The sequence below is a fragment of the Lygodium microphyllum genome, chromosome 27 (genome assembly GCF_053477565.2).
Source record: "Lygodium microphyllum isolate KBCC chromosome 27, Lygodium_microphyllum_v1.1.10, whole genome shotgun sequence".
Taxonomy (NCBI): domain Eukaryota; kingdom Viridiplantae; phylum Streptophyta; class Polypodiopsida; order Schizaeales; family Lygodiaceae; genus Lygodium; species Lygodium microphyllum.
Genome location: NC_141161.1, coordinates 102,106,291 through 102,123,008, shown reverse-complemented (window position 1 = coordinate 102,123,008; position 16,718 = coordinate 102,106,291). Strand labels below are relative to the sequence as shown.

Sequence of the window (16,718 nt, the reverse complement as noted above, 5' to 3'; positions counted from 1 at the left end):
TGGAAGGCAGCCATGCAAGCTGAATTAGATTCTATTACTAAGAATCACACTTGGGATTTCGTGTCCTTGCCATTTGGGAAGAAAGCCATTGGAACAAAATGGGTCTACAAATTGAAAAGAAAAGCAGATGGATCCATAGATAAATACAAGGCACGGCTGGTAGCTAAAGGCTACGCACAGAAAAAGGGCATTGATTATGAGGAGACATTTGCTCCTACTTCCCGTATGACGACCATCAGGTCTATGATTGCTTTGGCTGCACATTATGGTTGGACAGTTCATCAGCTAGATATCAAGACTGCATTTTTGCATGGGGAACTTCAGGAGGAAGTTTATGTACAGCAGCCCATTGGTTTTGCAGTTGAAGGCTCAGAACATTTGGTATGTAAGCTAAAAAAGGCACTATATGGTTTAAAACAAGCTCCTAGAGATTGGTATGAAAAGATAGATGCTTTCTTGCTTGGTCAGGGGTTTCTAAACAGTTCATCTGAGTCTACCCTTTACGTATGTAAAGAAGGGGAATCTATGCTGATTTTATGTCTTTATGTTGATGACCTTTTGCTCACTAGAACACATGCTGATCAGATTTCAGCATTCAAACAAAATTTGCAGCAAACTTTTGATATGTCTGACTTGGGAGTTTTGCATTACTACTTGGGCATCCAGTTCATACATACTGCTCGAGGTATTGGGTTATCACAGTCAAGGTATATTGGGCAGCTTCTTGAGAAATTTGGCTTACAGGATTGCAAGCCAGTTTGTACTCCCATGGAACCTGGACTGAAACTGTCATTACATGATGACAGTGATTTGTTTGATATACATACATATGCTCCTGCAGTTGGATGCCTTATCTATCTATGCAATACTAGGCCGGACATACAGTTTGCAGTTTCAGCCTTGAGCAGGTATATGCATCAGCCACGTATGTCACATTGGCAAGCTGTCAAGCGTGTTTTCCGCTACTTGCAGGGTACTCGTTCTCTTGGGTTGCTTTATGCCAAGGGGGGACCCCTGCATTTACATGCTTACAGTGATTCTGATTGGGCTGGTGATTTTGATACACGTCACTCTACTAGTGGCAATTGTTTCTTTCTTGGCACTTCTTGCATTTCTTGGCTTAGCAAGAAACAATCCACTGTTGCCACATCGTCATGTGAAGCTGAATACAAGGCAGCTTTCACCACCACAATTGAATGCGTATGGCTTAGACGCTTGCTAGCTGATTTGGATGTATCTGTTACTGAGCCTACTCCTTTGTTCACTGACAGTCAGAGTGCCATTGCAGTGGCACGGAACCCAGTGTTTCATGCTCGCACGAAACACATTGAGATTCACTATCACTTTGTCAGAGAGAGGCTACATGCAGGTGATATCAGCCTTGCCTATTGTCCTACCACCAGTAATGTGACAGACATCTTCACCAAAGCTCTTCCTCGTGACAAATTTGAAGCATTTCGCGATGCTTTAAATTTGATATCCTTTGGTGGCGGATGATCCTTGTACTCTTGATCACTCTTCACTCCAGGGGGTTTGTTGGGTATTTTACTCACGCCTTACTTACGCCTACGCTCATATGGGAGTGTCGGTGATCAGTAGGACACTGGGGCACTTTTTACTCTCGGTAGGAGAGGTTTTTTCCCCCAAACTTATGGTCTTATTATCGTATGTACTTATGTGCTTATGTTACACACATTTAGGCACTTAGTGTGTGTCGGGTGTGAACACCCCCCTACAACCCTAAGGTTTAAGGGTTGTACTTTGTACTTTCAGATTACACTCATTCAGTCTATTCTCTTGGGTGTCGTGCTTCAACTCTGTCTCTCTCACTCTCACACTGTCTACTGAATCCCAACTGTACCTTGATCCTCTGTTCTCACATTAAGAACGTTGGTTGTAAGTGTTACACATAATCATGGTAGGTAATTAGTTGATTAAAGATAACCCATTAAACAAGGGAAGCAAGTGGGTATGATCCTTGACGGATCCCCCTGTGGCTGGGTGGTCCTGCTTAGCTAAAAGCTTCTTTAAGAAGTATGTTGATCTCTATATCACATCATGAGAAGTTTGTCACCCCTCCTCTTGTTTCAGGCCTTGCTATGTGCATAGACATTGGGTTTCATATCTTTGAACCAAGTGCGACATGAGTCCGCCTCTATTTGAGTGCTTCTATGCAAAGTGGAACACTCAAAGTCTAATGCTAGCAAACTTTAGGTGACCCCATATTTGTTTTAAGAACAAGATTCGAATCAATCTTGGTGGGTTCAACCAAACTTCAGTTGCAATGTGGACTCAAATGAATTTGAGTAGCAAACCCCATGACATTCCAAGGGGAGCTAGGCCGTGTCGCTTGGAATTCTCTCCCAATAGGCCACAACATCGTGACATGGAAAGAAGCTCTAAGTGGTACATTACAACTGACCAACGGTGCCTTGACCTCTTCCTCCTTGAGATACAATGGCTTTGGAACACACTCCTCAAGAGTACAGTAGCTCCAAGTCATCCTGCCCTAACTAAGGATAGCTTACAGATTTCTTCGTGAGGGAGACTCAAGAAGTTTCTACATAGTCATAGCCTCAATCAACTACACATACGATATTGATTTATTGAGCAGTTTAGCTTGCCACGATCCAAATGTCCTAGACCCCCCAACACATGTGTCAGCAGGCAAATACAAAAGATTATTGCTTGGACTAGAGCCACAAGCCCTCTACACCTCAATGAGATTGTATCACCTAGAGCTCTTTATTTGTCAGCTAGCGTTCTCCTTAGATATAGCTTTTAGCTTTCTTGTGTTGTTTATTACATTTTCATTTATTGTTCTTTTGAGGCAATTGTATTGTCATATAGATAATTGTAACTAGCAGTCTCAAAGGTCATATTGGCCTTTTGCAAATGTTAATATATCATTTTCTCTCCCCCTCCCCCTTTTGCCCCCTTTTCCAATAAATTGTCCTTCCTTCCAAATTTCAATTTTGAATTTCAAGGTTAACTTCTAAGCTCTCTACTCTCAAACTCTCTCTCCTCAAGCTCTCCAACCTCCTCTCTACACTGATGCTCTATCCTCTCCACCCTCACGCTCTCAAGCTCTCCATCGCCTCTATCCTCAAGCTCTCAAGCTCTCCATCACCTCTATCCTCAAACTCTCCATATGTTAGCTCCTAGTGTAAAGACTCTGAACATTGAAGTGTATTGTTTTAAGTTCCAACATTTAGACCTTAATATTATATTTACAATATCTTTGCACTAGACATCGCATCAAATGTACATCCAATATCTGTTAGTCTGATTACTACCATACTTGTATCAAATGGTACGAATCAGACACCATTGAAAAAGACAACCATGTCTAGACCAATCTTCTCACCTCTTATACAAGGGACACTATCACTTGGGAGGCGCTTGTGGTGTCACTAATCCCATTTCCCTTCAACACTCAGTCAGACAAAGCTGCCCTTTGAGTCCTTTGTTTGTTGGTTTGGTAACTCATCCGGTCCTTACTATGTTACCTCTCATGTGGTGGCCACTCGGCAATTGTCTCATTTACCCCTTCATTTCCAACAATAGCTTATCACTCAATCTTAGGCTGATAACACCTTCATGATCTTTAATGAAGAAAGGGACAATTTTCGTAAGGCATTGGATGTCGGGAATCTCAATTCCTTTGGTCATGCTTCTGGTCTTCGTGTCAATGATGCAAAGTCCTTTCTATGAACTACACTGAACTTGGCCTTTAGTCCCTAGGATGGCAAGGGTTGATCATACCTCGTGACAATGTTGTTAGACATTTGGGTATCCCTTGGGCATCAATGTTCAACCCAAAGTTTTGTTGAATTGGATTTCACAAAAGATAGAGATTAAATTTGTCTATTGGAAATCCCAAGCTTGGTCCTTCAATGTGTGTCTCAAGTTGTGTATGCCACCATGCTACCGATGCTCACTTACTTCCTCCAATTCCACCCTAGAATATTGCCACTCATGTACACTTCATGTTGTCGAAGAAGGATTCTTTGCATGCAAGAATATCTTGGATTTCTTGGAGTCATGCTTGTACCCCTAAAAGTATGGGTGGTCGAGCTATTCTTGATGTGAAGGCTCACATGGTGGCCTTCATTGGTCACTCTTTCGAGCAATGTGCACTGATTATCACCCTTGGGTCTTTATTGTCCAATTTTTTCTTGGAAGATTGGGGCCTCATCCACAGTAGTACTAGCATACACGCTTCATGGTGGCACATTCTTCATTCCAATGGCCACTTTTCGAGATTCCTCCTCTCTCTTGTCAACCTGGGGGGTTCATCTCCCAAAGTCCTCAAATCATTGATTTATCTCCTACCCTTTAACCAAGAAAAACTAGACTTTCGTCAAATATTTGGAGAATTGTGGCTAGACCATTACTACACCCCTCTAATTGGGTTTTTTCCTAACCAAAATACCCCACCCTACTACAACAACATATGAAGCATATGAAGCTTATGTTTCATTTTCTTAGATTTGGGGTAGTTGGCATAATTGGATTACCCAAAATGCTTTCATCTTCAACTCAGCTGCACATGTTCAAGGACATATTGCCGAATTCAAGGGTCTCTCGCATTGACAGCTAGATCTTATTCAATTTGTTGATCTTCTCCCTCGACAAGATTTGGTATCATGGCACATGGCAATCTCCTCTATTGAAATGCTATGACTTTGTCTCTTTCTCTACATGATGACTTAGAGCCATCCTACATATTGTAACCTTGTAATATTGTACTTTTTTTAATTAATACAATTACCAAATAAAAAGGAATGTATTTGTGTCACATGTATGAGAGAAAGAAGAGAATGTATGTGTGTGTTGTGTATATAGAGAGAGTGAAAGAAATGAAGGAAGAAAGTTGTATTAGCATCTACAAAAATGCGAAATCAGCCTATGACACCAAAATGTTACATCTGAAAAGTTAGGGAATTTCCCAAGTCCCAAAATAGCTGTCATCTAATGCTATGACTAACTAGATGGAAAATAAACAATAAAATACATACATGATTGGTACAAAATGATGTCTAAGGCAGATACTTTGTGTTTGTGTGTGTGTGTGTGTGTGTGTGCGCGCGCGCGCGCGTGTGCGTGTGTGTGTGTTTGGGGGTGGGGGTAGGGGGGGCGTTGAGAGAGAGAGAGATTTTGTGAGAGAGAACCTAGAGAGACATTGGATGAGCCATTGCATCAATGTGGGAGCAGGCACAAAAAACGGGCAAGAAATTGGTCATATTTGACCTTTGCAGGGTAACTTTTGATCCGCGCAATGGACACCTATGCCCCATCGGACAAGTCTGTACAAGATCGGACAGAACATACCGGACAGGACAGATCCATCTGTCTGTCAGACACGGACAGCACTGGCTCTAACGGCAGAGAGCCATCCCCAGTCCCTGCTTCCCCTCAGTCAGAGTGAACAGTTGGTCAATATCATAGATGGGACCTCATTTGCAGCATAGCCTTTGAAGGCTCTTGTTGACTAACTGATGCTAAACAATCAAGTACATTGTACAGCACAATATATTATAAACGAGTATAAAATTCCATAAAAATGAGAAGGTTGTTAAGGGTCAACACTTACTCCTTGCATGTAATTAGCAACAGCCTTGCATCCCTTTACTCCAAGATCAAAAACCTTCTCAAACATTTCCAAAGGAAGTTTTGCATCCATCTGTGAGGTTTATAAACTAGAATCATCTCTCACATTTGACTGGTTCATATCTTGAAAGGATGTACACTAATTACATGTATATCAACTCTGATTCCCACCTACCCCTCGCCGTCCACCACACCCCACCCCCCCCAAAAAAACCCCTCCAGCACACTCTGCATGCCCTTCAGAAATGAATCACTATCTCTCTCACACTATGATGGAAAAACCTACTTGCAACAAGCTTATCTTGTCAATATGAGGTAATAAGGCAATAGTACAATCTGGGCCACCACCACTGTCCTCCAAATAGTTCAAGTCTGTTTTGACAAAATTTGTTAGAGCATGCTCATCTTATATGCTTAAGAATTCATGCTCTACTTCCAAAAAGCCAGACTGGGATCTCACATGAAAAATTGTGACCATCACAGAAATAAGCACACCTAATAGAGGAGTATTATTGAGATAGCCTGATGCACAAGAAGCTACTATGTCGCACATAGGAATCCCAGCATCTGCCAGTGCTAAAGATGCAGCATTGATGCAAGCAGCACGAGTTCCTGCATTGGAGGGCATCCAGAGCAAAATTCAAAAAGTTCAGAATGTCAACTTGAGACTACATTGTCTTGTTGAAATGGGTAAAGCCTTCACAAGACATGGAGAGGAGTCAGGAAATTGTAGAGAAGCATACTTAAGTCCAGAGGTAAACTGTACATGCTCACCTCCATCAGCTTGCAAAACATGCACAAAAATGTCTATCTGCAGCATGAAACACATAAAACCTGTCACACTTCAGCAAGCACAGTACATTGTGTTTTTGCTCATTGTAAGAAATATACAGGAAACATTGCCTGTGTACGAGGCAAAAGATTTGTCAGAATTGCAGCTTCCATTGTCTGTCGTATAACCAGTGAAAGTTCCACTGAACGCCTGCCAGTATTCAAAGAAAAGGCACATGTCTTCAAGAGTAAGTTTTAATACCATGCAGCCAGACATAAACAGAGCGCCTAAGCACCAACCTATCTCCTTTAGGCTTCTTCCTACTTCGGTCACCTGTGCTGAAGTTAGCCATGCTATATTCACATTTTACCTGTCAATATTTAACCACCTCAATAGTCATAGTTAGTCTTGGTCAAACCAATAAAACCCATATCTTTTTCCAGTTACACACATCAAATTCTTAAAATACTGCAAACAAGAAGCACATGGATACTACCAAAGCTTGATCCTCGAGTTGTTGACTCCTATTTTGAACCTGTCAATCTCAAATGTTCAGTCACAATTATCCAACAAAGAGTCAAAAGTGCCAAAAACATACCTCATACATGCAAGTTTGCAACACCATAACAAGTTCCAAGTGCAAGTTTGATCAAGGGAACACTAGCACATAGAAAACATCATTTCAGCATGCTTGCTACTAGTTAAGCTTTTTGTACTGTTGTGCCAACTTTTACCTCTGTATCATACATACTAGTCCATTATCCTTTCTGCTCAAACAATCCACTACCCTTTACAGTATGAATAGATTATCCAGAGAAAGTGCCCTAATTTCTGATCGATTGGGCTAAAGATGAACACCACAAAATACACATTGGACTTGGAGAACCATGCCCCAAAACCAAAACCTTACATCAATTAACAGAAAGAACAACAAAATGTCTTGAAGGAAACAGCCACAACTCAGTACTGCTAGCCTTTACAGTCCCAGACAACGTTAGGCAAATAAATTTCTAGGCAAAAAACTGAAAAGTATTCGGCATGTCATTGATATCCATGCACCAGATGGATAGTAGGTAAAGACCACTGAGAAAACAGGATGTAACTGTAGAGTATTTTAAATTTGCACCTTAGTCTGTTCCACAGGACATTTTGACAGTGTTGTTAAAAAGAACCAGACAGCTAGAAGCCTCGTCACAATGATACGAGGATGGGAGAGTATATGGAACTTGTCATAAGGACTTCATGCAAAAGGAAGCCAAGAAGAATTGATGGAAGTAATGAGCATAGGCAAAGATCGTGTGGACCCAATTGTGCTCCATTCTTCAAATAATTGTGCACAATGATCTGCCATAATTTAAACCTTCAAGCGCATTAGATGTTTTTTCCATGGGGATGTTAGTTGGGATGCTTCTGATTGGACATACAGTGGATACATGCTAATCACTACAGCTTTCATTTTAGGTGCTAGTATAATACAGAGACTATGCCACATTATTTTGGTATTGCTAAGTCACTTGAGTTTTACTTGTGTTCATTGTGTTGTGCATTTATATACATGTTTCCAGTCATTTTTTGCAGCAATCTGTCAAGCAAAATTGCCGCTCTTGGGATGCATATGCTTCTCAATTTATTCTCTCTCTCTTCTTCCTCTACTTCTTTTCTTCTTTTGTCCTTCTCCTTCCTTCACTTCTTCTCCCCTTCTCTCCTCCCCACCAAAGACATTACCATTTTACATACCCAAATAAAACTGTCAATGAGTCCACCTGAAAGTCAAGTCATGTTGCACCAAAGTACTCCCATTTGGCCTTTGCAAACCATGCAAATGTACTTGCAGTCAAGTCATCCAATGATCAGGATGGATATATGCTGCTATATAAAGCAATTATCAGGATGGATATATGCTGTTATCTAAAGCAATTCAATGATCAGGCTGGGTATGTGCTGTTATATAAAGTAAAGCGCCATGAGGACATCTTGGTTGGACTGATCGACCTAATAATCATGGAAGTGACAAACCTTTACCCAACATACATCTAGCTGAACTGTCGCTATAAAAGCTCAAAGATTATTTTGCATATTCTGCCGAAATCCAAGTTAGCCATCACAGCAACGAAACGATTCCAGTTAACATTGTCAAAATCTTCTGCCACATCCAGCCTTGCAACAACAAATCTTGCTGAGTATAGTTTGAGTACTCAATACCCATATACCCATGATTTGTGTTAATTTCACTTGTAGCCACAAAACTGTATGTGGCTGGACACAAGCATCTATTCAAAATATTCTATGCACAACATTTTGATTATCAGCTTGAGGATGATTTGTGGTGAGCTAAAAATGCGCAAACTGATTAGCTCTTTAAAACAGCCCCAAAACATGTAAATTACCCAAAGTTCCATTAAACAACGTGTGGCTCTAGAGAGTGTCTACATCCCATAAGCCAAACCCTAATTTGGGAGGATCCACTGACCTATAAATAGAAAAGCTGCCCACCAGTTAGCCTCATCCCGTGTCTTGCAAGTTTCAGCAATTAGCTCTCCCTCCAGTGGTTGTCTTGTGAGAAATGGCACCAACTATGGTGAAGAGAGAAACAAGAGACAATAGCAATACGTGAGCTGAAGCGAAAGAGTAGTGTGTACTTGTTGAACTGAAAGATAGAGGGAAAGTACAACCAATGTTTAGGTCAAGGGTTGAACCAACCAACCTTCCACCAACTAACTAGAGTTAGTTTTATTTACTCTAGTGCCTAGTGTCACTACTTTAATGTTCTAAGACACTCGGTGTACACACCCTACATTGACACTTTAATAAGTGTCCACACCACATGAATTACATTGGGCATTGTCTAGAATTGGCAAATTCTAAGATCCCCCTGCAATGACAATGTGATGAGTACAAGGATGATCAATCACCAAGGAAAATAAGTTCAAAGCCTTTCAAAAAGCCTCAAACTTCTCACATGGTAACACTTTGGTGAAAATGTCTGCAACATTTTCTTGTGTGGGGTTGCATAGCATCTCTCTTTGACATAATGGTAATGCACCTCAATGTGTTTCCTACGAGGATTCCAAGCCATAGCAATAGTACTCTAACTATCAGAAATAATGGTCGTAGGACCCTCTAGTGATATATCTAGATCAGCCAATAATCCACACAACCATACACATTCCACTGTTGCTGTGAAGGCTGCTCTTTACTCAACCTCACAAGAGACTATTTCTTACTTAGCCACGAAATGCATGAACAGCTCGAAAAGAAACAATGTCCATTAGTAGACTCTCTAATGTCTAAATCGATGGCCCAATCTAAATCACCATAAGCCTATAGATGCAAGTCTCCCCCCCCCCCCAACAAAAAGATAATAATGCATGTGACTGAGTACCTTGCAAATATCTGAAGATCCACTTAACAACTAGCCAACATATAGTTTGTGGGCTGTTCATGAACCTGCTCACCTGAGATACTACATACTGAATGTTAGAGCGTGTGTTGCAAAGATAAATAAGACAGCCAATTGGCTGTAAATTCCAACGTCACACATCTCTTCACCATCATGTATAGACAGCTTTAGGCCTGGCTCCATAGGAGTACACATAGGTTTGTAATCTTGCAACCTTGAAATTTGCAATCTTATCCTCATTAGGGCTCGTGGGTAGCATATCATCCACATAAAGAATGATAACTAGCAAGCCCCCCCTTCATTCTTAATGTATAGAGTGGAAACAATTGGATTATTTTTTAACCCTTTGCTGTCCAAATAAGCATTAGTTTTAGAGTACCATGGGTGAGGAGCTTGTTTGAAACCATAAAGAGCCTTAAGCAACTTGCAAACCATGTATTTTTTTCCCTTTGCCACCTCAAACCCTGGTGGTTGTGAAACATAAACATTCTCATGTAGATCTCCATTCAAACATGTTCTATTTACGTCCGATGGATGTACTTTTCAACCATAATTTGTAGTCATAGCAATGATACATCTCACTATACTCATATGGGATAGAGGAGTAAAGGTTTCTCATAATCTATGCCCTTCTTCTCTGCATGGCCTTTTGAGACCAACCGTGCCTTGTGCCTATCAATAGTGCCATCAACATTACGTTTGAGCTTAAAAACCCATTTTGTCCCAATAGCTTTTTTATCGCATGGTAAAATTTAAATTCACAAGATCCCATGTATAGTTACTAGCAATAGAGTCTAACTTTTCTTGCATGGTCTGCATCCAAAGTACATTTTGCTAAGCTTCGTCCAAGGAAGTAAGCTCATCATCATCTAACATTGAGCTTATGAACACATGCTTGTCACAAACATCATCCACTTCCATAAGATTAGCCAAATGTGGCCCCCCTCCGTAATATGATGCATGTCTAGCAACCCTTCTAGTGTGCTGAGGTAAGGGAGCATCCATTTTACTCTCCTAGAGAGTTTGTAACAGCCATCAAGGAACTATTTTTGCTGCATTTACAGCAGCTCTTTCATGTTGTACTAAATCTTCCACTACATGAGGCAATCCAAGATCAAATATCTACTGTTCAAGAGCATGTGGTGTAACAACAGCTTGCTGTAATAAGTCTGTCCAACCATTTACAGCAAGCACAAACCCCAAAAAAATGGTAGAAGACCCCCAAATACATCACCTATGTCATGGGTGGCTAGCATCTCAAATTGATCATGTGAAAATGTTGCATTTTCAATGAAAGTAGCATCCCGACTAACAAATACTTTCTTTGTGCATCATTCATACAAACAATAGCCTTTGCTCTCTGGACTGTAGCCAATAAATGTATTTTATTGCTTTGTCATCGAGCTTTCCATGAAGCTCTTTCGGAATATGTGCATAGGCTATGCATCCAAACACATGAAAGTAATCAACCCTGGGTTTCTTACCATGCCAACCCTCAAATGGTGTGATCATCTTTAGTGCTTGGGTGGGTGCATGTATTGAGACATGATTCGCACACTAAAGGCCCTCAAGCTAAAACTTGTGTGGCAACCCTTTGCTCTTAACCATACAACGAGTCATTTCCTTAAGTGTCTAATTTTAACTTTCAGCAACACAATTTTGCTAAGATATCATCCTAACAGTGGCTTGATGTGTGATGTTATTTTCAAGCAAAAATGTCTCAAAGGCACGGACATGTATTTCCCCCCTCGATCGATGCGAAGTGTTTGCACCTTCCAACTAGTTTCAACCTCAAGTTTTGCATTAATATATTTAAAATGCATAAATAGATCAGATTTTGCTCTCAACCTATATATCCATGTACACCTCAAGTAAATCAATAAAAGTAACAAAAGAAAGATGATCCCCAAGTATACGTCTCCTCATGTAATCACAAACATCGGAGTGTATTAGCTCCATTTTCCATACAACATGCACGACATCATCCTTCTTGAAAGCAAACATGTGCATTTTACAAAAACTACATCCTTCACATACATGGGGAGGAGGGATCTCCATAAGAGACAATGAATCTACCATCTTCTCCCTAATGGCAACCATCTTCTCCCTACTAGGGGCCATCCTAGAGTGCATTTTCCTATTGCCGCCCTCTGCTCCATGCACCTTCCCTGCTATCATCTCAATCATCTGACCCTCTGGTGATAAGCATTTGGGGTTTTTCCTCAACTTCCACACTCTCACTAGTGGCCACAGTACTTGGGATTCATCTCCGATGGACATCACTCTCCAACACTATATTGCTTTGCCATTGGACATTCTGTACACTCTTACATTCATTCACAACATTCATTTACTTCAGAGTTTCTTCCCTTTGTGTTTGTCTTTGCATTTGACTTCTGAGTTTTTGTGTTTTGTGTTTTACATTTAGGGCCTTCTCTGTCTAACTCTTTGTCTTTTAGTCTTGGCCGTACATGCTATGTTTCCTCAGTGCAAACCTTGGCATATCTTCACATAGTATCAGAACCAATGCTCTTCTAAAGAGTATCCTATAGTGATTGTGAAGGCTAGTCTTTATACGAGACTCACATGCGACTCAATTCTACCTCATAATGTCTCACGCAACTTCTTCTTCGGATCCCATGACGTCCTATCAAGCTTCACTATCATTGGAGGCTCTGAGAAGGCATTATGGCCTCGAGGAGAAGATAGACACACCTTCACCTTTACCATCTTCTTCTTCTCATTTTGGTCACCTTAGAGATGAAGAGTTTGAGAAGTACTTGCACATCATGTACAGTTCAGTTTACACTCCTTTAACGAATGCTACTACTCCGTCCGAACCGATTAGTGAGATTGGCCACCTCTCTAATCTTCGAGAAACCACAACATTTGACGCGCCTAGCAGTCCATCTCCTTTATCTCAACTAGACCTTATCTCAAGTTCATTTAACCCTTTTGAGTCGTATAAGCCAAAATCCTCTCTTGTTTCTTCTTTTGTTGTGCAAGATCTAGATGATTTTCAGTATGTTAACTTTAATAGAGGAGACTCTTAGATGATTTGCTAGGAGTTGAGATGGAAGATCCAACCCCTAGTGTGCTTTGAGTAGAAGTGGAATGTAATCCAAGATTTTGGAATGAAGATGTGAATAGATCAGAATGTGGAAAAAATAGTGGTGGGATGGGAGGGAGTTGAGTAGTGTGGTTTACTTGCTCAAATGAAACAGATGGTAGAGATATACCTAATGAAGGTTATCTGCTCTAAGAGCCTCCTCTATTAAAGTTAACATACTGTCACCATCCCACAATCTACCTACCCTCCATTCCCTCCACCTCTTCGTGCATCGTGACGAGAAATGCCACCCTTTAACGTTATACCTTCCACATACCCCCACTTTACCACATCCTTCCACTTTGGGACAACTACGATTGGCATCCCCCTCACTGTTGAGATGTAGAGAGAAAGAGAGAAGATATGTAAAGCCATGAGAGAGAAAGAAAAGACACACCATGTACACTCCCAAAGACTATTTCATATTGATCACAATCTACATATATATAGGTGAAACCTAGTCTAGATAGGGTGAGCTATATATAGCTCGAACACCCCCACTCAAAGAAAGGTCTTTAGCTGCGGATGAAAAAACACTTAGGGAGCATAAGGGAAAAACCTGAGCTCCTATATACAAATATACAAACATGATCAAGAATGATTATTGTGTGCATGTAAAGTAAATCCGTAAATGTGAAGTGAAATTGAATATGTATGTACAAATATAACCAAGAGATCTAAGATGTATGTGCATGTGTAAAGTGTATGGTGCCTACAAGGAGTATATACAATGGCACTACAATGTAATAGTAGATTAATTCCCAAAGATTAAAGTTGAGACAACTCCAAGTTCCGAGCACAACAGCGTGAAGCGTGCTTCATTGAGTCCTTTGGTGAATATATATGCAGTCATCTGAACACTTAGACAATGTTCAATCATGATCCTGCAATTCTTTACTTCATAGAACATAATCATAATGCACTACAAAAAGTTTAAACTTGTTATGTTAAACATACTCTTTAGCAAGACTAATAGCACTTTGGTTATCACATCAAAGTGGTGTGCTATAGAGAGGAGGATGGCCAAAATCTGATAGAACTTGTCAAAGCCATACTAACTCTCGAGCCGCTAAAGGTACAACTTTATATTCAGCCTCTGTAGTGGAAACAGCAACACAATGTTGTTTCTTGCTAGTCCAAGGAACAAAACAACCATTGATAAAGAAACAATTTCCACTTGTAGAATGAATAGATAAGTGATAGCTTGCCCAATTTGCATCTGTATAACCCAAAAGTTGAAGTGAATACAGAGAATCAAAGTTTTGTTGGCGCCAATAAACCAACCCAAAATCTTTAGTGCCTTTCAAGTGCTTTAAAACTCGTTTAGTTGCAGCCCAATATTGAAGGCATGGAGAACGACGATGTTGTCCAAGAAAATTTATAGGCAAAAGAATGTCAGGCCAAGGATTTAAACCAACAAATTGAAGATACCCAATAAGATTAGTATAAGGCTGATGTAATGTTAATTGTCCATCATTCTACAAAAAGTAAGAGTTTTTGGTAGAGCTCAGAAGACAAGGAGTAGTAGCAAGATGTACAAAACCCAAACCAAACTTCTACATAATATATTTGATGAACTTTGCTTGACGCAATAATAAAACACCCTTTTCTCAATAGCATTGAATCTAAATACCAAGACATGAGTGTATGTCTCCAAGATCCACCATGTCAAATGCAGCAGACAAAACCTTCTTCACTTGTTGCACGAAGTTGAGATTGTTAGAAACAAGTATAGTATCATCTACATATAGAGCAAGAATAACAAAAGTATCATTGCAACGCTTGACATATACATTAGGATTTGAAGAACAAGAGATAAAACCTTGTTTCATAAGGAAAAGATCAATGTTTTGATACCAAGCTCATGAAGATTGTTTGAGACCATAGAGTGCTTGATGAAGTCTGCAAGCAAGATTTTTCTTATGTTTGACCACAAATCCCTCTGGCTGCTCCATGTATATCTCTTTCTTTAAATCGCCATTAAGAAAAGCAATTTTCACATTCATTTGGTGAATCTCCAAATCAAACTCAACAGCAAAAACTAACAAGACTCGAATATTGGTAATACGAACAACAGGTGAGAAAGTTTCTTGATAATCAACACCTGCAATTTGTGAGAAACCTTTCCCAACTAGCCTTGCTTTGAATTTATCAAATGTGCCATCTGCTTTTGTTTTAGTCTTATAAACCCACTTGCATTTAATAGCAGTATATCCAAGAGGTAACTCAGTTAGAGCGCATGGCATACCTTTAGAGATAAGAGATACATATTTAGCTTCCATAGCCTCCTACCATTGACAGGATCTTCACAAATATTGAGAGCATTCTCAAGAATATCAACATCATAGACATGACAGGTACCATGCTCATTATCGATTGGAAGATCAACATAAAGATCAACACCAAGGTCATCATCAGCAATAATAGGTGCAAGTTGTGAATTCTAATTTGAAGAGTCAATATTGTCCTGTGAAGGAGGTTCATCATCTTATAGAAAAGAAAAAGCAATGAGTAATGGCTTTGTATCATCAACGTGCTCTAGTGACCACGTCCTCCCAGCATCCTCCTAAGACCATGTGTTAGCAATAGGTTGCTTATTGAAAATAGCGTCACAACTTATGATTATTCTTCACCATTATCACTGTTGCGAAGTTTCTTGATGCAACGACCTATATGAAGTTCTGCAGCTTTTTTTTATTGCTTAAAAGATAATAAAGTTTCTGATTTGTATCGCAAGAGAAAAATAATAGTGTATCTTGAGAAGTCGTCAATAAAAGTTATGAAATACAGATATTGAAATTTCAATGGAGAAAAAGATCCACAAAAATCAGTGTGAATAAGATCAAGCAAATCTCTGAAATAAGTTGTGGTGGAAATAGAAAAGGGTTTGCGAAAATGCTTTTCAAGTGCACAATATTCACAAATACCCAAGTAAGAACAAGCCTTAAATTCTATATCTTGAACACGCTCAAGCCGATAAAGATCGATAAGCTTTAAAAAATCAGAGTAAACAAAGCGATGATGCCATAGTTTGTTGTTAAGATCACTAAGAGTTGTAACAACATTTGCAACATCTTTATTTAAAGATAACTCAAAAAGATTACCATTTCAAGGAGCGACAGCTATGGTTTGGCCGTCTTTCTCAATGCGACACTTGCTAGGGTCAAAACCAACAAAGAGACCAAGATCGACAAGTCTTGCCACTGAAAAAAAATTCCTTTGTAGATCTAGGGTATGTAAAACTCCACGCAGAATTCTTGTTGAAGAAAGAGTACCAAGATATAAATCATATGTATCTTTGACTTGATCACAAGGAGAATAATCTTTGGATAAATGTGGTTGTTATTCATAATATCATTCTTTATCATATTGTTTTGCCCAACAATCATCAGTAGTGTGACCATTTCTATTGCAATAAGAACAATGTCTATTAGGAAACTTGAGACAAGAGAAGCTACCACCACCACAACTCCTACTACGTGTAAAGCATGAAAAGGGATGCCTTCGAGCAAGGAAAGCTTAGTCGATTTGTTCTGACTGTGTGTCCTTTGGTGAGATCGTAGTTGTTTCTTGATTTGTGCATCGTCGTTCATGTCATTGTGAATATTCAATCAAAGATATCCAAGCTTAATCAAAATTGATCCCATCTTTGTTAGATAATATGGTAACAATATTATCATAAGCAAGATCCTTTATAGTGTCAAGAAGTTGTGTTCCCAATTGCTTTCGTGGAATAGCATGACCAAAACAGCAAGCAAATTGATAATGTTCTGAATGATTCAATATATATCGTTATAGAAGTTCCAATGTCGTATTGTAACAGA

The 16,718-nt window shown here is 39.7% G+C and overlaps 1 protein-coding gene across 8 annotated transcripts in view; it reads right to left on the bottom strand.

Annotated features, from left to right (window-relative positions):
* RRP41 (3'-5'-exoribonuclease family protein) overlaps positions 1 to 16,718 on the bottom strand; it is a 99,014-nt gene that overhangs the window by 38,086 nt on the left and 44,210 nt on the right. For 7 of the 8 annotated variants that reach the window (XM_087668690.1, XM_087668683.1, XM_087668685.1 and 4 more), the window contains exons 4-10: positions 6,882 to 6,920; positions 6,685 to 6,755; positions 6,517 to 6,595; positions 6,388 to 6,424; positions 6,109 to 6,225; positions 5,900 to 5,985; positions 5,597 to 5,686 (exon numbers count right to left, since the gene is read on the bottom strand). In XM_087668690.1, the coding sequence (XP_087524816.1) occupies positions 5,597 to 5,686; positions 5,900 to 5,985; positions 6,109 to 6,225; positions 6,388 to 6,424; positions 6,517 to 6,595; positions 6,685 to 6,755; positions 6,882 to 6,920 (519 nt within the window). Of the gene's footprint in view, positions 1 to 5,596; positions 5,687 to 5,899; positions 5,986 to 6,108; positions 6,226 to 6,387; positions 6,425 to 6,516; positions 6,596 to 6,684; positions 6,756 to 6,881; positions 6,921 to 6,983; positions 7,046 to 16,718 lie in introns of all 8 variants that reach the window. The other variant, XM_087668686.1, reaches the window with a different exon arrangement.